We start from the raw sequence: 23,613 nt of genomic DNA on the forward strand, positions 1-23,613 counted from the left end.
CTTTGGGATCCTGGGGGTGCCTTTTGGGGGAATTTCAGGAGCTTCTGGGTTCTGGTACCCCCCCAGACCCTGCAGAGGCTGTGGGGATCCCTTCTCTGGCCTTGGGGGTGGCTGAGGGGGTCCTGAGGAGACTGGGGGGTCTTTGGGGGACAGGGGGGATGGAAATGGGAGCAGCAACCAAGAGGGGCATTGAGGGGTCCCAGGCGGTTTTGGGGGGCTCTTTGTGGGGGGGTCCTGAGGGTTCTGTGGGAGTGGTCATAGGAGCACTGTCCAAGAGGGGGCTGGGAGGGGTCCCTGGTGGTGTTTGGGGTCTTTTGGGGGGGTCCTGAGGGTCTTGGGCAGAGGGAAATGGCAGCACTGTCCAAGGGGGAAGCTGGGAGGGGTCCCTGGTGGTGTTCGGGGTCCTTTGTGGGGTCCTGGGCAGGGGGAAGGGTCCCAATGCGCGCGGGGAAAACGCTCAGGATTCATTAGCATAGCCACGCCCACGCCGTGCTTCATTAACATAGCACCGCCCCTCCTCGTCACGCGCCCGCTGTCACGTGCCCCTCCTCTCCCATGGGTCGCCTATCGCCCCGCCCCTCCCTGGTTTTCCCTTTTCTCATTGGTCCATACCAAATCATGTGACCCACAGACCCCCGCCCACTACCTTTCCCGCCCGGCGTTTCCGCTTCCGGCACAGGGCCCCGCCTCCTCCGCCCCCCGCGGCCTCGCGGCGTCGCCGGAGGAAGAGGAGGAGGAAGAGGAGGAGGAAGAGGAAGAGCTGCGCCACAGGCGGGGGCGGATGGGAACGGTGAGGGGCCAGGGGGGTGCGGAACCGCAGCGGGGTTCGGCGAGGAGCGGGGAGCGTGAGGGATCCGAGCGGGGAGACGCGGCCGGTGGGGACGGGGGGGCGGCTGGGGGGGGGGGTCGTCGGGGGGAAGGGGCGTGAGGGAGAGGACTGGGAAAGGGAGAGGGAGTTTGGGGGCAGTTTGTGAGGGAGAGAGGCTGTTTGTGAGGGAAAGGGGCAGTTTTGGGGCAGTTTGTGAGGGGGAGGGGCAGTTTGGGGTTGTTTTTGAGGGGGAGGGGCAGTTTGGAGGGCAGTTTTGGGGGCTGTTTGTGAGGGGAAGGGGCGGTTTGTGAGGGGGAGGAGCGGTTTGAGGGCGGTTTGTGAGGGGAAGGGGCGGTTTGTGAGGGGAAGGGGCGGTTTGAGGGCAGTTTGTGAGGGGGAAGCGGCAGTTTAGGGGCAGTTTATGAGGGGGCGGCACCGCTTACAGGGTATTTGTGGTTGGGGGCGGAACTCCGGGCCAGTTTTGGGGGTGTCCTTGCGGGGCAGGGGCGGACCCGGAGCTGTGTTTGTGTGGGGGAGGGGAGGGGGCCCTGGCGGTGGGGGAGGGGAGGATGGAGTCACGTGGGGAGGGGGCGGGGCCGGGCTGTGTTTGGGGGCGGGGTCCGGGGGGGTGTTTGGGCTCTCGGGGCCGGCCGTGACCCCCTCCCCACCCTCTCCCCGGGGCTCTCAGCCCCCCCGCAGGATGGCGGAGGGCTGGGCCGAGTGCCCGGCGCTGGGCCCGGGCTGGCAGCGCCGCGAAGCTTTTCGGAAATCCGGGGCCACCAGCGGCCGCAGCGACACCTACTACAAGAGGTTGCCCTTCCCCAAAAACCCCCAACGCCCCCCTCCCACCCCCACGGGACTGCGGCTGGGGCCGGTTCTGCCCTTTCTCCCTCCTAGACCCCATCCCGTGTCCATCTGGGGGCTTCCCCCCCACCCCCCGGTGGTGTTTCAGAGCCCATCTCCCCCTCCAGGATCTCCCCTGGGCCACCTCAGTGCCCCTTTCCCCAAATATTCCCAGTCCCCTCCAATTCTTCCAGGCTATTTTAGGGCTTGGTGGGTCCTTTTTGAGAGTTTTGGGTTCCCCTGGGCTCTGTTTGGTCCACCTTTCCCAATCTCCCTTTGGCATTTGGGGGCTCCCCCAGGCTCAGCGGTTCCCCTGTGGTTTTGGGGCCGTTCCTGGGGATTTTGGGGCCCATCTGACCACACTCCCCGGCAGCCCCACAGGGCAGAAGTTCCGCAGTAAGATCGAGCTGCGGCGGTTCCTGGGCCCTGGGCACGACCTGAGCAACTTCGACTTCAAATCGGGGCAGCAGCGACCTGGCCCCACCCGGGTATGGGGGATGGGACCCTAAAAAACCACGGGAGGGGGCACAAAAATCCCAAAAAACCTCGGGGAGGGAAACCTGGAGTTCTCCTTGGGGGGCAGCCCCATGACTAGAAAGGAATTAGGGGTGGAATAAAAAGATTGGGCAGAAGAAGCTCCTCAAAATGAAGTTGAGGAGAACCTAAATTGGGGAAGGGGAGAAACATGGGGTCTTTAAACTGGGGAGGAGCAGTAAATGGGGGTTTTATGGGGGTTTTGAAGTGGCCCCTTTTTGTGCCTTTCAGACCAAGAAGAGCCCAAAATGGCACCTGCCCGCCGGGCCCCTCCCAGAGCCCCCCAAAATCTTCAAAAAAGAGGAGGAGGAGGTGGAGGTGGAAGTGGAGGTGGGCGGGGCTGAGACCGAGAAGGCCCCACCCTCATCAGTTCAGGCCCTGCCCATCCCCATCCAGGCCACGCCCTCTCCATCTGTGGCCACGCCCCTGCCGGAGCCCCCCCATCGCCGGACCCGGAAGCGGCCGCCCCTGGAGCCCCCCCAGGATGGGGTGGTGGCGTGAGTGGGGGATGGGGGGGGGTCCCTGGGGGTCCCCCAGGGGTGGGGGTGCCCTGGAACTCTTAGCGTGGGGAGGGGGTCCCAGGAGCGGGGGGTGACCCCAAGAGGGAGGGATTGGGGTCCCTGGGGGGAGTTTGGTGGAGCCCTGGAGAGAGGAGTTTTTAGTGGGGGGGGGGTTCCCTCAGGGGGGTTCTGGGGGGCAGTGGGGGTGTTGGGGTCCCCCTAGCCCCCCCCAAAAATGCTGCCCTCTCCTCTGCAGGCTGTGTGCTGGCTGCCAGAGCCTCTTCCCGGGGGTGTCCCTGCCCCCCCAGCGCCGCTGCCGCTGGCTCTGCCCTGACTGCCGTGGTGAGCTTCGGCCTCAGCGCCCTCCTCCTCATCCTCTCTGTGCTCCTCCTCATCCTCTCCATGCTCTTCCTCATCCTCTCCGTGCTCCTCCTCCTTCTCTGAGTTTCCCTCACCTTCTTCAGCTCTCTCAGAGCTTTTTGTGTTTTATCCTCTTCCTTATTTTCCTGTTGTTCTTTGCCTTCATTCCCTGGGTTTTTCCCCTCCATCATCATCATCATCATCATCATCATCCCCTGGATTGTTTTAACCTCATAATTTTCATTTTATTCCAACTTCCCATTCCTCCTCCTCCTTCCTGGTTCTTCCTGCTCCTTTTTCCCTCTGCTTTGGACCATTCTGGTGGGGAAGGAGTTTGGGAGGGGGAGTCAGGAGGGAATCCCAGGAAAGCTGGGGTGACCCTGACCCCCTTCCTCCACCTCCCCCAGCCCAGAGACGAGACTTCAACCGGGAGCAACGATTCTACAAGGTACCCCCAATCCCTCAGGGGGGGATAATGGTGCTCCTGGGCACTCCCCAAACCCCTCAGGGGGTCTGGGGGCTCCCCCAGAGCCCTGACACCCCCTGCCCACAGCGGGTGGGCTGTGGCACGTGCCAGGCCTGTCGCATCCCCGAGGACTGCGGCATCTGCAGCGCCTGCGCCCGCAGCGCCCCCGGGGGCCCCGCAGGGCCCGGCCGGACCCCCAAGTGCCTCCTGCGCCGCTGCCTGCGCATCGTCAAGAAGGTACTGGCACCCCCCTGTCACTGGCACCCCTCTGGGTGTCACCAACGCCCCCTCAATGTCACCGGCACCCCCTTGTCACTGTCACCCACTCTGGTGTCACCAACATCCCCCCAGTGTCATCAACATCCCCCCAGTGTCACCAACACCCCCTTGTCACTGTTACCTCCCTCGGTGTCACCAACACCCCCCCAGTGTCACCAACATCCCCTCAATGTCACCAGCACCCCCCTGTCACTGTCCCTTGTCTGTGGCTGCTCATTCACCCATGTCCTCCTATATCCTCCTGTCTTATCCCATATATGTTATCCCATATTTTCCCATGTTTTCCCACATTTCCCTGTGTTTTCCCATGTTCATTATCCCATATTATCCTATGTTTTCCCATGTTTTCCCATATTTCCCTGTGTTTTGTCCCCGCAGGGCCTGGGCTGCGGCTCCTGCCTTGTCCCCCTGTCCCCTGTCTGTGGCTGCTCATTCACCCACGTCCTCCTATACCCTCGAGTGTTACCCCATATTTGTTATCCCATATTTTCCCATATTCCCCATGTGTTACCCCATATTTGTTACCCCATTTTTTCCCATGTTTTCCCATATTTGTCCCTGCAGGGCCTGGGCTGCGGCTCCTGCCTTGTCCCCCTGTCCCTGTCCCTTGTCTGTGGCCGTTCATTCACCCACGTCCTCCTATAGGCTCGAGTGTTATCCCATGTTTGTTATCCTATATTTTCCTGTGTTATCCCATATTTGTTACCCCATTTTTTCCCATGTTTTCCCATATTTGTCCCCACAGGGCCTGGGCTGCGGCTCCTGCGCCGCCTGCCTGAGCACCGAGGACTGCGGCAGCTGCTGCATCTGCCTGCGGCGCCTGCAGCCCGGCCTCAAGCGCCAGTGGCGCTGCCTGCGCCGCCGCTGCCTGCGCCCCAAGGTGGGACTGTCCCCCCAGAACCCCCCCAGTGTCACCCCTGCCGTCCCTGGCACCCCCAGCCACCTCCCCGCTGTCACCCTGGTGTGCCCCACACCCGTTGTCACCTGCTGACCCCTCACCCTGTGTCCCCCTAGAAAGCCAGAGTGGCCAAGAAGCCGCAGAGCCCCCGGCCCCTGACAGAGGTGAGTGTGGGACCCCCACACCGGGCAGTGGCAAAGCACAGACCCCCGGGTGTTCGGGGAGAGGGGGGACCCCCAAAGTGCCCCCCTCAGCCCCATTTCCTCCCTCCAGAAGTGGAAGCCTCTCGTGGAGCGGGAGCCCAGTGACGCCTCCGGCGCCAGGCACAGAGTGAGTGGGACCCCCCTGGGCACACCTGGGCACATCTGGAACCCCCAGCCCCCCCCAAAACCCCCCCCTCCCTCCCAGAAGCTGCTGAACAAGGGCAAGGAGAAGAAGAAGCCGGGGCGACCCCCGAAGGCCCCTGGGCTCCGCGGGGTGAGTGACAGACCTTGGTCCCGCCCCCTGTCTTATAGCCCCGCCCCTCCCTCAATGGCCACGCCCTTCCCAGAGCAGCTATTGGGGCAGGGGGGGAAGTCGTAATGCCCTTAATATAGGGGCCTAAAAAGGGGGCAGTATTGGGGTGCAGGTACCGTAATGATCCTATGAGCCATTCCAAGGCTCAATATTGGCCTTCAGCACATTCAAACCCCACAGATATTGGGGTGCCAGTACCATAATACCCCTAATGCTGGGGCCAGGTCATTGTGACACCCCAAAAACTCTTCACAGCTGATGGTGGGATCTGAACAACCCTGGCTGTGAGGTTGGGGCACTGTAATGCTCCAAATAATGGGGTTCACGTACCCCAGAACCCCTCAGAGCAGGGTTTGGTTACCATAATTTCCTTAGTAACTACTCCAGGTTTAATAGCAGGACCCAAGGTACCAATATTGGGGTGCAGATACCGTAATGCCCCAAATAGCAGGGCATAGATACCATAATGCCTTTAATAGCAGGGTGCAGGTACCGTAATGCCCCAAATACTGGGACTCACATACCATAATGGCTTTAATAGTGGGACTCACATGCCATAATGTCCCAAATAGCAGGGCATAGATACCATAATGCCTTTAATAGCAGGGTGCAGATACCGTAATGCCTCTAATAGTGGGATGCAGGTACCGTAATGCCCCAAATAGCAGGGCTCAGATACCGTAATGCTTCTAATAGTGGGATGCAGATACCATGATGCCGCAGATACCATAATGCCCCAAATACCAGGGTTCAGATACCATAATGCCTCTAATACTGGGGCTCAGATACTGTATTGCCCCAAATAGCAGGGCTCAGATACCATAATGCTTCTAATAGTGGGATGGCAGGTACCGTAATGCCCCAAGTAGCAGGGTAGCAGGGTTCAGATACCGTAATGCTTCTAATACTGAGGCTCAGATGCCATAATGCCCTATATACTGTAATGCCTGTAATAGTGGGATACGGGTACCGTAATGCCCCAAATAGCGGGGTTCAGATACCGTATTGCCCTAAATAGCAGGGCTCAGATACCGTAAAGCCTCAAATTCTGGGGCTCACGTACCGTAATGCCTCTAATAGCTGCTCCTACCTGAATGCCTGCCTCGGCCTAACCTCCTGCTGCTGCTGCTGCCTGGCTGCCGCAATACCCCTAATACTGCCGCATCTACCGTAACGCCCCTAATAGCTGCTCCCACACTAACACCGCGCCACCAGGCGGGTCCTGGGGACAGCTGGGGACCCGGGGGTGACGCCGCTCTCTGCCGGCAGCGGGGGGTGCGGAGCCGGGCCAGCCGGCGCTGCGGGGTGTGCGCAGCCTGCCGGCGCCCGGCCGACTGCGGCCGCTGCGACTTCTGCCGGGACAAGCCCAAATTCGGGGGGCAGAACCTCAAGCGCCAGAAGTGCCGCTGGAGGCAGTGCCTGCGCTGTGCCATGGTGGGTGCCCCCCGGTGCTTCTTCCTCCCCAGTGCCTCTCAGTAACCTCCCAGCGGAGCCCCCAGCCATGCCCTCCACCCCCCCTTTCCTCAGCGACCCGACTCCTTCGGCTGGGGAAACTGAGGCACGCGCAAGGTTCGGGCTCCCCCGGCCACCCCGGCGCTGGGTGCAGCCCAGTTTGGACCAGTATGGACAAGTTTGGGGTGGGAGGGGAAGGGGAAATTGGTCAGCGCCCAGGTGGCACCTGGTGGACACTTGGGTCTTGTTTTTGGGTGGGGAGGGGGGGGTTGCCCCGACGCCTGGGTCCTTCCTGCATTGCTTGGCTTTGGGGGGCTCACCCTGGGTCCCTTTTGGGGGGAAGGGGTGGGGGTCCCTCAGCCAGCTTGGGCCCACCTTGGGGGGGTTCTTCCTGCATTTGTGCCCCCCCCCAAATCCAAATCCGCATCCCCCTCCCCTTGGAACTGCCCCACCCGCTCTGAGGTTTCTCTCCTGGCGCAGAGGCGGCTGCTGCCGGTGGGGGGGGGTCGCTGGGGGCCCCCCTGGAGCGGCCGCCCCCTCCCCCTGTCCAGGCCCCGCCGCCGCTGGCCCCCCCGGCCCCCCCGCGCCGCTGCCCGGAGCCGCCGCCGCCCGCCCCGCCCCCCCCGCAAGGTAACGGGACCCCCCCCACCCCCAACTCTGCTCATGGGGGACCCCAAAATGCTCCCCCCACCCCCACGGGACCCTCACACATCCCCCCCCCCCCCCCCCCCCCCCCTTGGCTGTGCTTGCTTTGCTGCTTTGCTCTGCACGGACCCTCCCCCCTCCGGGGGACCCAGGTGTCGGGGGAGGGGACCAAGGTGTCCCCACGTCCCCCCTCCCGCCGCGGGAGGGGCTCTGGGGGGTTTTGGGGGACCCCCAGATGCCTTGGTCCCCTCCTCCCCCGTTGACCCCAAGGTTTGTGTGTGTGTGCCTCAGTTTCCCCACAGGGGATGAGGTGGGGGTGGGTCCTCTGCAGACACTTAGGTCCCTTTTTCGGGGGTGGGGGGGTCCCTCCTGGATACCTGGGGGGAAAATGGGGGGGTCTCACCTGGCTGTCCTGACCTGCTCCTCCTCCACAGGAGAAGGAGGAGCTGCTGGGGGGGGCTGAGAAGGGCTCCAGGCCCCTCCCGGGCCCCCCTCTGCGCCTCTGCCCCATCAAGGAGGAATCAGGACCCCTCCCCCGCCTCGAGGTGAGACCCCCCTGCTGCCTGGGGCCCTCCCTGGACACCTGGGACCCCCCCGTGACCCCCCCTGCCCCCCAGGACCCTCGCCTGGGGCTCCTCATCGCCTCGGCCCCGCGCCTCAAAGGGGCCCCCCCGGAGCCCAGCGTCGCCCCCCAAAGGGTGAGTGGGACCCCCAAACACCCCCTGAGCGTCCTCGGGGTGCCTGGGACCCCCATAACGCCCCTGCCCCCCCCCCCCCTTTTCCAGCCCCCCTCGGGGGATTTGGGGGTCCTGATTGCCGCCACCCCCCGCGTGAAGCAGGAGCAGCCGCAGCCCAGCGCGTCCCTGGTGCCGGTAAGGGGGGGAACCCTGGGATTTGGGGGGGGGGGTCCCTGGGGTTTGGGGGGGTCCTGAGCCTCTGCCTTCACCCCCAGGTGCCCCCCCAACCTCCCCCTGCCCAGCTGGTGGTACTGGATGAGAGTGAGGAGGAGGAGGAGGAGGAAGAGGAGGAGGGCAGCAGCCGAGTGGTGAGGAAGGGGGGGGTCCTGAGGAATTTGGGGAGTCCTGGGGGGGGATTTTAATGGGTTGAGAGGGTCTTGGGAAGGGGTTGGGAGTGTCCTGGGGGGGCTTTAGAGGGCATTGGGGCAGGGGAGGAGGTTCTGGGAAATGGGAACTTTTGGGGGGTTTGTGGGGTCCTGGTGAGCTTGGGAAGGGATTTTGGGGAGCAGGGGGAGGTTTTTGTTGTCCTGGTGATTTGCGGAACGGATTTTGGGGAGTGAGGGGAGGTTTTTGGGATCCGGGTGATTTGAAGAAGGGATTTTGGGGAGCGGGGGGAGGTTTTTGTTGTCCTGGTGACTTGCGGAACGGATTTTGGGTAGCGAGGGGAGGTTTTTGGGGTCCTGGTGATTTGGGGAAGGGATTTGGAGGAGTGGGCTGAGGTTTTTGGGGTCTTGATGAGCTTGGGAAGGGATTTTGGGGAGCAGGGGGAGGTTTTTGGTGTCCTGGTCAGCTTGGGAAGGGATTTTGGGGAGCAGGGGGAGGTTTTTGGGGTCCTGGTGATTTGGGGAAGGGACTCTGGGCATGACCCTTGAGTTTTTTTGGGAGGCTCTCCAAACAGGGGGGTTTATACAAGGAGGAGGTTCCTGCTGGCTGGGGGGGATTCTTGGGGGGGGGTCTCTATGCATCCCCCCCACCCTGTTAACCCTTTCTCCCCCGCAGCCCTTCCCGCTGCCCCCCGCTCCCCAGCTCTGGCCCGGCTCCTTCCTGGAGGAACTGGCTGAGATTCCCCTCCCGGCTCACTGGGGAGTCGTGGGGGCTGACAGGGGTCCCGGGCCGTGCCCGGCGCGGGGGCTGCGCCTGGTGCAGCGCTGCCCCCGCTCCTCCATGGCCGCGGCCGCCGTGCTGCTCAACCCGGGCTTGGCTTTCCGGGTCCTGGTGGCCCGCGGCCGCCCGGTGCCCCCCGGGCACGAGGTGCTGGCCCGGCGCCCCCCCCTGCGCTCCGTGCTGGACCTGGTGGAGCTGCTCTGCGATCTCGAGGCCTACGGGCCCTGCCCGGGACCCCCGGCCCGGCCCCCTGCCCCTCGCTGCCATGTCCTGGTGAGGGGGGGGCGCTGCTGCCGGCCCTGCCAAATGCTGGCGGGGGAGGGGCATTGAGGGAAAATGGGAAGGGGGGGAGGGGATTTAGGGAAGGGATTGGGGTGGGGGGCGGGGAGAGGGGGGGGAAGGGATTGGGGGAGATGGGAGTGAAAAATGTGGGGAGGGAGATGTTGATGGGAAGGGGAAAGGGAAATGGGGAAGGAAGCAAAATTTGGGGGGGTTGGGAAGTGATGGCTGAACTGGAATTGGGGTGGAGGAAATGAGGGGGGGTGGGGGGGATAAAATGGGGAGGGGGGAGAGCAAAATGAGGGACCTAAAAGTGAGAGGGGAACTAAAATTGGGGGATGTGGGGGTGGTGGGGAGCAGGGATGGGGGTGTTGCACCTTTGGGGAGTGGGATTTGGGGATGGAGCCTTGGGTGTAGTGGGGAAGGGGCACCGGGGGGGTCCCCAGGGTGGGATTGGCACCCCTGGAGACCCCCAGAGAGTCACAGGGAGGTTCTGGGGTGCCCCCCCCCCCAGGTTTGGGGGCTCCAGGACCTCACTGTGGGAATTCAGGGGGACCCCAGGGTGACACCCCGATTTTGGGGACCCGTGGTGTGTCGTCCCCCCCCACAGTGTCAGGATGCCCCTCCCCCAGTGACACAGCAAGGCTGAGGGACCCCAGCGGTGGCATTTTGAGGGGGGGGAGTCCCCAGTTTGGTACCACTCCCCCCGTTTGGTTTCCCAGGGAATATTGGGGTGCTCTCAGCACCCATTTTTGGGGGGGCTTGCCCCCCACCCCCCAGGTTTATGGGGACATCAGGTTTATGGGGCCCCGAGTTTGTTCGTTCTCCCATTTCCCCAGTGCTATACTGGGGCCCCTCCCCCACCCCCCCAGAGCTTCTATTTTTGACACTGGAACCGCCCCCCGAAACGGGGGTGCGGCCCCTTTAAGAGCCCTGCCCTCCCCTTTGTAGAGATTTAAATAACCTGATTAAAGCGCGGGGAGGGGCGTGGCTTTCTCCAGCCCCGCCCCTTTGTTCAGGCCCCGCCTACACGCACCTTTCACCCGCTCTTGCTTCCTTGGGCCACGTCCTTTTATGGCAAAAGGGCGCGGCCTGAGCTGCTTTAGCCACTCCCACTCCCCGCCCCTTGCGCTGCCTTCAGGGAGTTTCGCGCCGAAGCCATAACCCCGCCCACTCCCCTTAGCCCCGCCCCCCCGGCAGAATTTAAAGAGACCGCGAGGAATTATTTTTGTTAAAAGTAATTAAAGCTTTAAGGAGAAAAATAAAACATTCGGTGGTCCTTGACACAGGGATCGGTGTCGGGAGGGGGCCCTGGCGTTCCAAGGACCCTGAACCCTCCCACATTTGAGGGAGGGTCTCACCTGCCTGTCCCAAACACCTTCTCCAGCAGGCTCTGGGGGGGCGCGGCCGGCGGGGGCCGAGCTTTGCGCCGCCAAATCTCCTCCTCGGTGGCTCTCTGGGTGAAGCCCCAGGTGCGGGGAGGGGCTGCGGCGTCTCCCGAGGTTTTGGGGGGGTCCTTGGAGGCACGGCGGGCGTAGAACCCCCCCTCCCGCTTGGCCTGGGCCACCTCGGCCCGCAGGCGCTGCGCCCGCACCTGGCGCTCGTAGCTGAGGCGCTCGCTCAGGTGAGGCCACCGGAACCCGGGCAGGTACTGGAAGGGGGAGGATGATGAGCACAGGTCAGGGGATCCCCAAACAACCTCAGATCGCCCCCCAAAAGAAGGTTTTGGGTTGTTCAAACCCCCCTCAGCTGCTGGCCCAGGTGTGTGGGAGGGGTCTCCCAACACAGCCCAGCCCCTCCTCACTGAATGCCCCTCTGCCAGTGTGGGGGACCCCCCTGAACCCTAAAACAGGGATCCCCAGTGGGCCAAAACCATCCGAGATGCCCCAAAAAAGGGACCTGGGTGCTTCCTACAGATCTGGGACCCAAAAAAAAGGGACCCCAACCCCTCACCCAACCCCCTCCCAGTTGCCTAGGAATCCACAGGTGTCCCCTTTCCCCCAAAGGTCTGAGACCCCCCCCCACCAAAAGGGATCTGAGATGCCCCAAAAAATGGACCCAGGTGCTCCCTACAAATCTGGGACCCCAAAAAAGGGACTCCAACCCCTCACCCATAAAGGGTCCCAATCACCCAGGAGCCCACAAGTGTCCCGCCTCCCCCAAAAAGGGATCTGAGACCCCCCAAAAATGGATCCAAGCCCCCCCTAAAACGGTTCTGAACCCCCCGGGACCCCTCCTCAGCACCCCCCGATCCCCACCTTGATGCTCCAGTAGTGATGGCGGAAGGGGCTGCGGGGCCGGGGGGCCATGGGGGCCCCGTGCAGGATTTTGGCCGCGCGTTTGGCCGCTCGCTTGTCCCGGAATTCCACCCAGCCCTCGGCGAACGCCACGGCCGGGGGCCCTCCCGGGCGCTGCCGCCGCCGCCGCACGGAGCCTCCTGCGGGAACGGGGAGGGGGCGCTGAGACCCCCGGGAGGGCTGAGCCCCCCACCCAAGGGTGCTGAACCCGCCCCCCCCCGGCTCCATTGGTGTCAGCGGGGCTGATCCCCAAATTCTGTACCTGCCTGTGGGGACCCCTCCCTTTCCCCATTGCTGGGGGTCCCCTGGCACCCCGGGGCTGCGGGAAAACACCCCCAGACCCCCCCTCCCTCCCCCGGGACCCCCGGACTCACCGTGGGGCTGCAGGAAGACCCTGCCCAGCTCCCCGTGCGGCCGCAGCAGCGCCCGGGCCTGGCGGGGCCCGAAGCCCGGGGGGAGGAAGGACAAATAAATGACCCCCGGTACCACCGGCTTTGAGGGGGGGTCCGAGGGGGCCTCGGCGGCGGGAGAGCCCTCGGGACGCTCCTCTTCTTCCTCCTTTCCTTCCTCTTCCTCCTTTCCTTCCTCTTCTTCCCCCTCCATTTCTTCCTCTTCTTCCTCCTCCTCTTCTTCTTCTTTTTCCTCCTCCTTTTCTTCCTCTTCCTCTTCTTCCTCCTCTTCTTCTTCCTCCTCTTCCTCGCCCCTCCCGTGCGGGTCCCGCTCGGCCCCAGCCATGGCCCCTGCGATGGGCAAGAGGGAGTTAAAATGAAGTGACCCCCCCAGGGCCCTCCCCACCCCTTTCCAGGCTCTGCCGCACCCCGAATTCCCCCCGGGACCCCCAAAATCGCCCCCCGGGCCCCCCCGGTCCCGCACCCGCACAACGCGGCCGGCCGCAGTCGTAAAACACCAACACAGCCGTAAAGCACCGCTAGCAGGGGGCGGGGTGTCGCGAAAAAGCCGTAAAGCGCGGAGGGGCGTGGCCGAGCCTTAGGGGGCGTGGTTACACCAGGAGGGAGCGTTGCTCAAATGCGGGGGCGTGGCCTGGCGGTGGCGAGAAGCGCGCGCTGCGGTTTTGGCGGGAACGGCTGAGGCGGAGTTTTGGCGGGAAAGGCCCCGCCCGCTCTGGGGCCTCTCGAACCCCGCCCCTGCCACAGCCCCCGGACCCACTGACCCCTGCCCGGACCCACTGAACCCCTCCGGGACCCACTGACCCCTGCCCGGACCCACTGATCCCCTCCGGGACCCACTGACCCCCCCCCCCCCCCCAATGTCCCCTCCTTGTCCCCTCAGAGCTCTCCATGGTGCGTTCACCCCCACCACATCCCCCACAGAGCCCCCCTGTGCCTGTCCATGGCCCCCTCAGCCCCCTCAATGTCCCCACAGCCCCCCAGGATCCTCCTCAGGTCCCCAGAGCCCCCCCCACACGAGTCCCCCTGAGCCCCCCCCGTGCCTGGTGCTCATCTGGTGCTGGGGGGGGGGTCCTGGCTGCAGATGAGCAGTGGATTATCCCCCCGCCCCCCCATAATCCCACAGCTGGGGGGGATTAGAGCCCTCCCGACCCCCCCCAAACCCCCCGAGGGCTCAGCCCCACATGGGACCCTCTGGGGATGTGTTCGGGGGGGGGGTGGGCACCCCTAATCCCCCTCACCCCCCCCTCCCCAATAATTAACATCTGGTTTAATTGGGGGGGGGGGGGGCTGGGAGCTGCGGGAGTTTGGCCAAGCCGGGATTGGGGGGTGAGGGGTGGAGCCCTCCCCCTCCCTTCCCCATCAGCATCTGGAGGGACCCCGAGGGGGGGGAACTGGGGGGGATTTGGGGGGGCCAGGACAGAGGCAGCCCCCACCCGCAGTCCCCAGCGGCTGCACAGGGACAGGAGCACCCACGGGCCAGGTGAGCGGGATGGGGGCACGGGGACCCCGAACTGGGGGGTGCTGGGGACCCCCAAACCTCCCTCCGGGGTGGGGACAGAGCCCCCTGCCCCATGGGGGGGCTGCCCCCCTCATTGGGGGTGTCCCTGCCTCATGGGCTGTCATTAGCCCCTCCCCATCCCCAACAGGGTGTCCCCCCACCCCAATGGGTGCCACCCCCCACCCCTCACCCCCTGGGTGTCCTCTCTGTAACCCCCTCTGTCCCCTCCTTGTGTCCCTGTGACCCCCCCTGGTCCCTGGGGTACCACCCCCACCCCACAGGTACTGACCCCTGCCCCACGGGGTGCCACCACCACTGCCCACCCTGCTGACCCCCCCCAGTGACCCTCCTGTCCCTGTGCCCCCCTGGCACCCACCCTGCCCCACAGGGAACCACCTCTGCCCCATGGGGTGCCACCCCCACCCCACCGTGCCACCACTGCCCACCCTGCTGTCCCCGTGCCCCACAGAGGGTCACCTCTGCCCCCCATCACCCCCTAACCCCCCTCTTTGCCCCCAGCCCACCATGCCAGCCCCACTGGTGGCCCTGCTGGTGGCCCTGCTGTCCCTGTGCCCGCCGTGCCGCTGCCCCCCGGCGCCCACCCAGCCCCACGCCATCCGTCTGGAGGGTGACCTGACTCTGGGGGGGCTGTTCCCGGTGCACGCCCGCGGCCCCGCCGGGGTGCCCTGCGGGCCGGTCAAGAAGGAGAAGGGCATCCACCGGCTGGAGGCCATGCTGTACGCGCTGGACCGCGTCAACGGCGACCCGCGCGTGCTGCCCAACCTGACGCTGGGCGCCCGCATCCTCGACACCTGCTCCAGGGACACCTACGCGCTGGAGCAGGCGCTGAGCTTCGTGCGCAGCCTCCTGCCCCCTGAGGGGGGCGAGGGCAGCTGCCCCGACGGCTCGGCCCCGCGCCGGCCCCCGCCCGAGCGCCTGGTCGGGGTCATCGGGGCGTCCGCCAGCTCCGTATCCATCATGGTGGCCAACGTGCTGCGGCTGTTTGCGGTGGGTTGGGGGCACTTGGGGGCACTGGGGACATGGAGGGACATTGAGGACATGAGAGGACATTGGGGCATGGGGGGACATTGGTGACTCTGCCAGCTCTGTGTCCATCATGGTGGCCAATGTGCTGCGGCTGTTCGCGGTGGGTTGGGGGCACTGGGGGTGTTGGGGACGTGGAAGAGCATTGGGGCATGGGGGGGTCACTGTGGACATGGGGGGACATTGGGGCATGGGGGGACATTGGGACATGGGGGGACATTGGTGTCTCTGCCAGCTCTGTGTCCATCATGGTGGCCAACGTGCTGCGGCTCTTCACGGTGGGTTGGGGGGATTTGGGGACCTTGGGGACATGGAGGGACATTGAGGACATGAGGGGCATTGAGGACATGGGGGGACATTGGGACATGGGGGGACATTGGGGTATGGAGGGACACTGGGGCATGGGGGGACATTGGTGTCTCTGCCAGCTCCGGGGCCATCATGGTGGCCAACGTTCTGCAGATCTTCATGGTGGGTTGGGGAGATTTGGGGGCGTTGGGGGTGTTGGGGACATGGAGGGGCATTTGGGGACATGGAAGGGCCTTGGGGGCATGGAGGGGACATGGGCAGCAGTGGTGCCTCTGCCAGCTCCGTGGCCATCATGGTGGCCAATGTCCAGCGGCTCTTTGTGGTCACTGGGGTCGTTGGGGACGTTGTGGGGCTGTTGGGGACGTTGGGGGAATGTGGGGGGTGTGTTGGCTGGGGGGACCCTGAGGGGACACGGGACAGTGCTGTCCCCACAGTGTCCTCATGGTGTCCACTCCCTCCCTGTGAGGGGGGGCCTGGACACCTGGTCCCCCTCTGTCCCCCCCCCCAACCCCCCCGGGTCCCTTCCAGAACCTTCCCCCCCTCCCCCCTGGGTGTTACCCACAATCCCCTGGGACGGCAGCAAATGGCCCAGGGGGATTAGGGGGGATTAGGGACAGGGACAGGGAAGGGGGGGTCCCACAGTGCCAGGTCCCCCTGGGTGTCACCCGGGTCTCCCCCCGCATGTCCCTCTTGTCCCCAGCCTCGAGGCTGAGCCCCCCCTGCCCCCTCACTCTCCCCAATGTCCCCAATGTCCCCCCAGACCACTCCTGCATCAACAGCTCCACACTGACCCCCCCATAGCCCCTCACCCCAATCTCCCCATGGCCCCACAGTGTCCCCAACCCCCACAATGTCCCCATGTCCCTAACCCTGTTAGGGATACCCCTGTGTCCCTAATGTTCCCAATTTCCCCCTGTCCCTGACATACCCTGATGTCCCCATCCCTGACCCGCCCCAATGTCCCCAATGTGTCCCTGTCCCTGACATGTCCCCAATACCTCCTGCTCCCAACATGTCTCTGATGTCCCCAATGTCCCCACGTGTCTGACATGTCCCCAGTGCCCCCAGATCAGCTGCACATCCATGTCCCTTGAGCCATCAGATCCCTGTGTGTCCCCAAACCCCCCAATGTCCCCCTGTCCCTGACACGTCCTCATGTCCCCAGATCTCCCAGATCCCCCACGCCTCCACGGCCCCCAAGCTGTCAGACCTCTGTGTGTCCCCATGTCCCTGACTCATCTCAAATGTCCCCCTGTCCCTGACACATTCCTGATGTCCCCAGTGTCCCCCTGTCCCTGACACGTCCCTGTGTCCGCAATGTCCCCCTGTCCCTGACATGTCCCTGACATGTCCCTGTGTCCCCAGATCCCCCAGATCAGCTATGCCTCCACGGCCCCCGAGCTGTCAGACCCCTGTGTGTCCCCAAACCCCCCAATGTCCCCCTGTCCCTGACACGCCCCCAATGTCCCCAATGTCCCCAGATCCCCCAGATCAGCTACGCCTCCACGGCCCCCGAGCTGTCGGACCCCGGGCGTTACGAGTTCTTCTCGCGGGTGGTGCCTCCGGACTCGTACCAGGCGCAGGCCATGGTGGCCGTGGTGCGGGCGCTGGGCTGGAGCTACGTCAGCACGCTGGCCTCCGAGGGCAACTACGGCGAGAGCGGCGTCGAGGCCTTCGTGCAGAGCTCCCGCGAGGCTGGTGGGCTGTACTGGGCTGTGCTGGGTTGTACTGGGCTGTGCTGGGCTATACTGGGTTGTACTGGGCTGTACTGGGCTGTACTGGGCTGTACTGGGTTGTACTGGGTTGTATTTGGTTATACTGGGTTATATTGGGTTGTACTGGGCTGTACTGGGCTGTACTGGGTTATATTGGGTTGTACTGGGCTGTACTGGGTTGTACTTGGTTATACTGGGTTATATTGGTTTGAACTGCGTTGTACTGGGTTGTACTGGTTTGAACTGGGTTGTACTGCATTGTACTGTGTTGTACTAGGGCACTGGGAGCACTGAAAGGACACTGGGTTATACTGGGAGCACTGGGAGGGGCACTGGGAGCATTGGGAGGAGCACTGAGTTATACTGGGAAGCACTGGGCCATACTGGGATGTACTGGGAGGGTGAAGGAAGGGGGAGGTTCTGAGGCCGGGGCAGGGAGGGCGATCCCCATCCACACTGGTCCATACCGGTCCGTACCGGTCTGTACTGGTTTATACTGGTCCGTACTGGGGCAGGGGGCCTGTGCATCGCCCAGTCCATCAAGATCCCGCGGGAGCCGAAGCCAGGGGAGTTCGCCAAGGTCATCGGGCGCCTGATGGAGACGTCGACCGCGCGCGGGGTCGTGCTCTTCGCCAACGAGGACGACATCCGGTGAGACCAGTGCATCCCAGTGCACACCAGTGCGCCCCAGTGCACACCAGTACACAGCAGTCCTGCCCCAGTCTCTCCCCAGCCTGCTGGAGTTTATCCCAGTCCATCCCAGTCCCTCTGGGCGCACACCAGTATGCACCAGTACACACCAGTCCTGCCCCAGACTGCCCCAGTCCCTCCCCAGCACTCCTCAGCATGCCAGAGTTCATCCCAGTTCATTCCAGTCCAGTCAGGTCCCCTCCCAGTAGCTCCCCAGTCCAACCCAGTGGCCTCCCAGTCCTTCACAGTCCCTCCCAGGAGCCTCCACTGTTCATCCCAGTAGCTGCCCAACCCATTCCAGTGCCTCCCAGTTACCTCCCAGTGCCCTTGAGTCCATCTCAGTAGCTCCCAGTCTATCCCAGTAGACCCCAGGCTATCCTAGTAGACCCCAGTGATCTCCAGTCTCTCCCAGTCCCATCCCAATAACCCCCCCAGTTCCCCTGAGTCCATTCCAGCAGCCTTTGAGCCCATCCCAGTAGCCCCCAGTCCATCCCAGTAGCCCCCAGTCCATCCCAGTAGCCTTTAAGCCCATCCCAGTAGCCCCCAGTCCATCCCAGTAGCCCCCAGTCCCTCCCAGTGCCCCCAGTCTCTCCCAGTTTGCCCAGTAGGCGTGCCTGTCCCCGCAGGCGGGTGCTGGAGGCCGCCACTCTGGCCAACCTGTCCGGCCACTTCTCGTGGGTGGGCTCGGACAGCTGGGGGGCCAAGATGGCGCCGGTGCAGGGCCTGGAGGACGCGGCAGACGGGGCCATCACCATCCTGCCCAAACGAGCCTCGGTGCCCGGTGAGCACCGGGAGGACTGGGAGGACTGGGAGGGACTGGGGGGACTGGGGGGACTGGGGGTTGGGGGAACTGGGATGGACTGGGGGCTACTGGGAGGGACTGGGAGGTACTGGATGGACTGGGGATGCTGGGATGGACTGGAGGCACTGGGGACACTGGGGGGACTGGGGAGACTGAGGGCTGGGGAAACTGGGATGGACTGGGGGCTACTGGGATGGACTGGGGGGACTGGGAGGGCTGGGAGGGAATGGGGACACTGGGAGGGAATGGGGACACTGAGGGGACTGGGGGTTGGGGGAACTGGGGAGACTGAGGGCTGGGGAAACTGGGATGGACTGAGGGCTACTGGGATGGACTGGGGGCTACTGGGAGGGACTGGGGGCTACTGGGGAGTTATTAGGAGGGACTGGGGTGAATTCAGAGGGGCTGGGGGCAACTGGAGATTGCTGGGGGGCTCTGGGGGTTCCAGGGGGGCTCTTAGGGGACTTTGGGGAGACCTGAGGGGTTCTGGGGGGACCCAGGTGGGCTCAGGAGGGTCTCTGGGGGAACTCAGGGGGGGTTTGGGGGGCTCTGGGGGACCCCGGGGCTTTGGGGGGTTCATGGGACACTCCAGGATTCTGTGGGACCCCATGGCTCTGTGGGGTCCCTGGTGGCTCTGTGGGGTCCCCATGTCCCCATGGGCTCCCCATGGCTCTGTGGGGTCCCCCCCTGACCCCGCGGTGTCCCCGTGTCCCCCCAGGCTTTGACGAGTACTTCACGTCGCGCTCTCTGGAGAACAACCGCCGCAACCTCTGGTTCCACGAGTTCTGGGAGGACGATTTCAACTGCCGCCTGCCCCACGGCACCGCGCCCCACGGGGACCCCGCGGGGCCACCCGGCGCACCCGTGCGCAAGTGCACAGGTACCCTGCCCTACAGGCACCCTAGAGGGACCCTACAGAGACCCCATGGGTACCCGGCCCTACAGGCACCCTAGAGGGACCCTATAGGGACCCCATGGGTACCCGGCCCTATAGGCACCCTAGAGGGACCCTATAGAGACCCCATGGGTACCCTGCCCTATAGGCACCCTAGAGGGACCCTATAGAGACCCCATGGGTACCCTGCCCTATAGGCACCCTAGAGGGACCCTACAGAGACCCCATGGCTACCCTGCCCTATAGGCACCCTAGAGGGACCCCCTAGCGGGTTTGGGGTGCCCCTGGTGGGTTTGGGGTGCCCCTGGTGGGTTTAGGGTGCTGTGGCGGGTTTGGGGTGCCCATGTGGGGTCTCTGGTCCCCCAGGGCGGGAGCGCATCGGGCGGGACTCGCCCTACGAGCAGGAGGGGAAGGTGCAGTTCGTCATCGACGCCGTGCTGGCCATGGCCCATGGGCTGCACTCGATGCTGGGCGAGGCCTGCCCGGGCGGGGGGCTCTGTGCCCACATGGACCCCCCCGACGGGCGCCGCCTGCTCACCCACATCCGCAGGGTGGCCTTCAACGGTACTGGGGGCACTGGGAGCCTACTGGGATATGGGGGGGGCACTGGAGACCAAACCAGGAACCACTGGGAGGCACTGGGATATACTGGGGGGGCACTGGGAGCACTGGAGGCCATACCAGGAACCACTGGGAGGCACTGGGATATACTGGGGGGGCACTGGGAGGGAGCTAGGGGTGCTGAAGAATGTACTGGGACATACTGGGAGGCACTGGGATGTACTAGGGGAACTGGGAGCAGGATGGCGGCACTGGGGACCGTACTGGGACATACTGGGAGGCACTGGGGAGGGGATGGCGGCACTGGAGACCGTACTGGGACATACTGGGAGGCACTGGGGAGGGGATGGCGGCACTGCAGACCATACTGGGACATACTGGGAGGCACTGGGGGATAGCAGGATGGGAGCACTGGTGAACATATTGGGAGCACTGGTTTGCCCTGTAGTGGGGGCATGCCAGGGCTGGGGTGGTCGCTGACTTCTCCTGCGGGGTGGCAGGGGGTGTCCCTGACCTAGACCGGTGCTTACTGGTTTATACTGGTCCATACTGGTGTGCAGGCAGCGCGGGGACGCCGGTGTCCTTCAATGAGAATGGGGACGCCCCCGGGCGCTACGACATCTTCCAGTTCCAGGGGGGCAACGGCACAGGGGCCTACCGGGCTGTGGGGCAGTGGGTGCAGGGGCTGCACCTGCAGGTGGGTCTGGGACCCCTGAGCCCCCCAGAGCCCAGGGGTGCCCCCCAGGGTCAGCTGGGGGGGGATCCCAGTGGCCAACTGGGGGTACTGGGTGGGGGATGCCCCGTTCTCCCTGGGGAGGGGGTGTCCATGGGGGGCTTGGGGGAACCATGGGGTGCTTGTGGGGGGTCTCTGAGGAGGTTTGGGGTATCCATGGGGGGGGGGGTTTGGGTTTTCCATTGGCTGTTTAGGGTATCCATGGAGGGTTTGGGGGATCCATGGGGGGGGGTTTGGGTTTTTCATTGGCTGTTTAGGGTATCCATGGAGGGTTTGGGGGATCCATGGGGGGGGGTTTGGGTTTTCCATTGGCTGTTTAGGGTATCCATGGAGGGTTTGGGGGATCCATGAGGTGCCCAGGAAGGGTTGCGATGTCCATAGGTTGATCAAGGTGTCCTTGGGGAGGTCTGGGGTGTCCCTGACTGTCCCCCCCACCAGGAGGACGCCATGGCCTGGGGCTCCAACTCGTCCTCGCCGCCACCCTCGGTGTGCAGCCTGCCTTGCGGCCCCGGCGAGCGCAAGAAGCCGGTGAAGGGGGTTCCGTGCTGCTGGCACTGCGAGCTCTGCGGGGGCTACCAGTACCGGGCCGACCTGTTCACCTGCCTGCCCTGCGCCTCTCACCTGCGGCCCACGCCCAACCGCACCGCCTGCCGCCCCACGCCCGTGCTGCGCCTCAGCTGGGGCCACCCCTGCGCCGCCGTCCCGCTGGCCCTGGCCACGCTGGGGCTCACGGCCACCGCCTTCGTGCTGGCCACCTTCGTGCGGCACCACGAGACGCCCATCGTCAAAGCCTCGGGGCGAGAGCTGAGCTACGTGCTGCTGGCTGGAATCGCCCTGGTCTACGCCATCACCTTCCTCATGGTGGCCGAGCCCGGCGTGGGGGTCTGCGCCCTGCGGAGACTCTTCCTGGGCATGGGCATGAGCCTGACCTACGCTGCACTGCTGACCAAGACCAACCGCATCTACCGCATCTTTGAGCAGGGTGAGGGGCTGGGGGGCACACGGGGGGCACAGGAGGGGCAGGAGGCTGGGGTGAGGGGCTGGGGGGCACAGGGCGAGGGGCTGGGGTCTCACCTGTGCCATGCTCTCACTAAGACAAACCACATTGCCACATCTCTGAGCAGGGTGAGGGGCACTGAGGAGCAGGAGCTTGGGGTGAGGGGCTGCATGAGAGACATGGGACAGGGTCCCCACCCTGTGCTCCTCACCGACACCACCAAGGGAGGTGACTTCCAGGGCCTCTAAAACTGTTGGGGTTCCAGATCAGACCGAAGGACATGGGGGTACCCCCACCCCTTCAGGCCAGGCGAGCTCTGGGGGTGCCAGCAGCCCCCCATAACCCATCCATACCCCGCAGGGAAGCGCTCGGTGACGCCGCCACGCTTCATCAGCCCCACCTCGCAGCTGGTCATCACCTTCACGCTCAGCGGGCTGCAGCTGGTGGCCGCGGCCACCTGGCTGCTGGTGCGGCCACCCCACGCCCTCATCGACTACGAGATGGGCCGGACCCCCGACCCCGAGGCGGCGCGGGGGGTCCTGCGCTGCGACATGGCCGAGGGGGCCACGCTGGCCTGCCTGGCCTACGCGCTGCTGCTGATGCTCACCTGCACCGTGTACGCCGTCAAAGCGCGCGGCGTCCCCGAGACCTTCAACGAGGCCAAGCCCATCGGCTTCGCCATGTACACCACCTGCGTGGTGTGGCTCGCCTTCGGGCCCATCTTCTTCGGCGCCGCCCAGTCGGCAGAGAGGGTGAGGAGGAGGGTTTGGGGTTCCTGGGGGTATTTAGGGGGTCACTGTGGTTTGCCTTTGGGCCCATCCTATTTGGCGCCACCCAGTCGGCAGAGAGGGTGAGGAGGAGGGTTTGGGGTTTTTTGGGGGTATTTGGGGGGTCACTGTGGTTTGCCTTTGGGCCCATCCTATTTGGCACCACCCAGTCGGCAGAGAGGGTGAGGAGGAGAGTTTGGGGTTTTTTGGGGGTATATTTGGGGGGGGGGTCACTGTGGTTTGCCTTCAGGCCCATCTTTGGCGCCACCCAGTCAGCAGAGAGGGCGGAAGGGAAGTTTGGGGTTTCTCGGGGTATTTGGGGGGTCCCTGGGGGTATTTAGGGGTTCACTGTGGGCACATGTTGTCTGGTTTGTCTTTGGGCCCATCTTATTTGGCACCACCCAGTGGGCAGAGAGGGTGAGGAGGAGAGTTTGGGGTCCCTGGGGGTATTTGGGGGATCAGGGTGGGCACTCGTGGTCTGGCTCATGTTCAGGTCCATCTTCGGCACCACCCAGTCAGTGGAGAGGGTGAGGAGGGGGTTTGGGGGGTCCCTAGGAGTATTTGAAGGTCCCCTGGGAGCACTTGAGGGGTCTGCAGGGGTATTTGAGGAGGTCCCTGTGGGATTTGGGGACACCCGATTTTGGGGTCAGTAGAATTTTGGGGTCAGTGGGATTTTGGGGTACCGTTTTTGGGGTGCAGGTACATGAACAGACGGCCATGCTGACGGTGTCCATGAGCTCTTGGGACAGCTGGGTTGGGGAATGGCTGGGTTTGGGGGGTCAGTGGGATTTTGGGGGTCAGTGGGATTTGGGATGGAGGATTTTGGGGTCAGTGGGATTTGGGGGTCAGTGGGATTTTGGGGGTCAGTGGGATTTGGGATGGAGGATTTTGGGGTCAGTGGGATTTTGGGGTCAGTGGGATTTGGGATGGAGGATTTTGGGGTCAGTGGGATTTTGGGGGTCAGTGGGATTTGGGATGGAGGATTTTGGGGTCAGTGGGATTTGGGGGTCAGTGGGATTTTGGGGGTCAGTGGGATTTGGGATGGAGGATTTTGGGGTCAGTGGGATTTTGGGGTCAGTGGGATTTGGGATGGAGGATTTTGGGGTCAGTGGGATTTTGGGGTCAGTGGGATTTTGGGGGTCAGTGGGATTTGGGATGGAGGATTTTGGGGTCAGTAGGATTTTGGGGTCAGTGGGATTTGGGGGTCAGTGGGATTTTGGGGGTCAGTGGGATTTGGGATGGAGGATTTTGGGGGTCAGTGGGATTTTGGGGTCACTGGGATTTTGGGGTGCCGTTTTTGGGGTGCAGGTGCACGTGCAGACGGCCACGCTGACGGTGTCCATGTCCCTGTCGGCCTCGGTGCCCCTGGGGCTCCTCTACGCCCCCAAGGTCTACGTGATCCTGCTGCACCCCGAGCGCAACCAGCCCAAGCGGCGCGGAGCCGACCCCCCCCCGTAGGGACCCCCGGATTGGG

At 64.2% G+C, this 23,613-nt stretch overlaps 3 protein-coding genes across 3 annotated transcripts; 2 read left to right on the forward strand and 1 right to left on the reverse strand.

The window, feature by feature from the left end:
• Positions 1-344: 344 nt before the first annotated feature.
• On the forward strand, positions 345-9,472 carry LOC136569886 (methyl-CpG-binding domain protein 1-like). Its single transcript, XM_066570241.1, has 17 exons — positions 345-790; positions 1,497-1,618; positions 2,025-2,139; positions 2,417-2,682; positions 2,942-3,027; positions 3,453-3,493; positions 3,599-3,748; positions 4,536-4,670; positions 4,805-4,852; positions 4,962-5,018; positions 5,097-5,165; positions 6,474-6,638; positions 7,736-7,846; positions 7,919-7,999; positions 8,087-8,173; positions 8,254-8,346; positions 9,038-9,472. The coding sequence occupies exons 1-17, from the start codon at positions 782-784 to the stop codon at positions 9,470-9,472; spliced, it is 2,070 nt and encodes a 689-aa protein (XP_066426338.1). The 5' UTR covers positions 345-781.
• Positions 9,473-10,643: 1,171 nt separating this feature from the next.
• LOC136570074 (activator of basal transcription 1-like) lies at positions 10,644-12,653 on the reverse strand. The gene is made up of 4 exons (XM_066570518.1): positions 12,592-12,653; positions 12,093-12,458; positions 11,680-11,858; positions 10,644-11,072 (listed from the first exon to the last, which is right to left on the reverse strand). The coding sequence occupies exons 2-4, from the start codon at positions 12,451-12,453 to the stop codon at positions 10,779-10,781; spliced, it is 834 nt and encodes a 277-aa protein (XP_066426615.1). The 5' UTR covers positions 12,454-12,458; positions 12,592-12,653; the 3' UTR covers positions 10,644-10,778.
• Positions 12,654-14,232: 1,579 nt separating this feature from the next.
• LOC136569997 (metabotropic glutamate receptor 6-like) lies at positions 14,233-23,597 on the forward strand. Its single transcript, XM_066570403.1, has 10 exons — positions 14,233-14,634; positions 16,461-16,677; positions 17,210-17,345; positions 18,011-18,165; positions 18,905-19,066; positions 19,448-19,645; positions 20,203-20,339; positions 20,814-21,357; positions 21,733-22,124; positions 23,448-23,597. The coding sequence occupies exons 1-10, from the start codon at positions 14,359-14,361 to the stop codon at positions 23,595-23,597; spliced, it is 2,367 nt and encodes a 788-aa protein (XP_066426500.1). The 5' UTR covers positions 14,233-14,358.
• The last annotated feature ends 16 nt before the right edge of the window (positions 23,598-23,613 follow it).

This window comes from Molothrus aeneus, unplaced genomic scaffold, assembly GCF_037042795.1.
Source record: "Molothrus aeneus isolate 106 unplaced genomic scaffold, BPBGC_Maene_1.0 scaffold_30, whole genome shotgun sequence".
Taxonomy (NCBI): Eukaryota; Metazoa; Chordata; class Aves; order Passeriformes; family Icteridae; genus Molothrus; species Molothrus aeneus.

Excerpts from the sequence above, each read along its gene's own strand:
- LOC136569886 (XM_066570241.1), top strand. Across the intron at positions 3,028-3,452 it reads GCTCTGCCCTGACTGCCGTG|CCCAGAGACGAGACTTCAAC; the intron begins GTGAGCTTCGGC and ends CACCTCCCCCAG. Across the intron at positions 7,847-7,918 it reads GACCCCTCCCCCGCCTCGAG|GACCCTCGCCTGGGGCTCCT; the intron begins GTGAGACCCCCC and ends CCTGCCCCCCAG.
- LOC136569997 (XM_066570403.1), top strand. The coding sequence starts at position 14,359 with ATGCTGTACGCGCTGGACCGCGTCAACGGCGACCCGCGCGTGCTGCCC. Across the intron at positions 18,166-18,904 it reads CAAACGAGCCTCGGTGCCCG|GCTTTGACGAGTACTTCACG; the intron begins GTGAGCACCGGG and ends GTGTCCCCCCAG. Across the intron at positions 19,067-19,447 it reads ACCCGTGCGCAAGTGCACAG|GGCGGGAGCGCATCGGGCGG; the intron begins GTACCCTGCCCT and ends CTGGTCCCCCAG.
- LOC136570074 (XM_066570518.1), bottom strand. The coding sequence starts at position 12,453 with ATGGCTGGGGCCGAGCGGGACCCGCACGGGAGGGGCGAGGAAGAGGAG. Across the intron at positions 11,859-12,092 it reads GGTCTTCCTGCAGCCCCACG|GAGGCTCCGTGCGGCGGCGG; the intron begins GTGAGTCCGGGG and ends CCGTTCCCGCAG. Across the intron at positions 11,073-11,679 it reads ATCACTACTGGAGCATCAAG|TACCTGCCCGGGTTCCGGTG; the intron begins GTGGGGATCGGG and ends TCCCCCTTCCAG.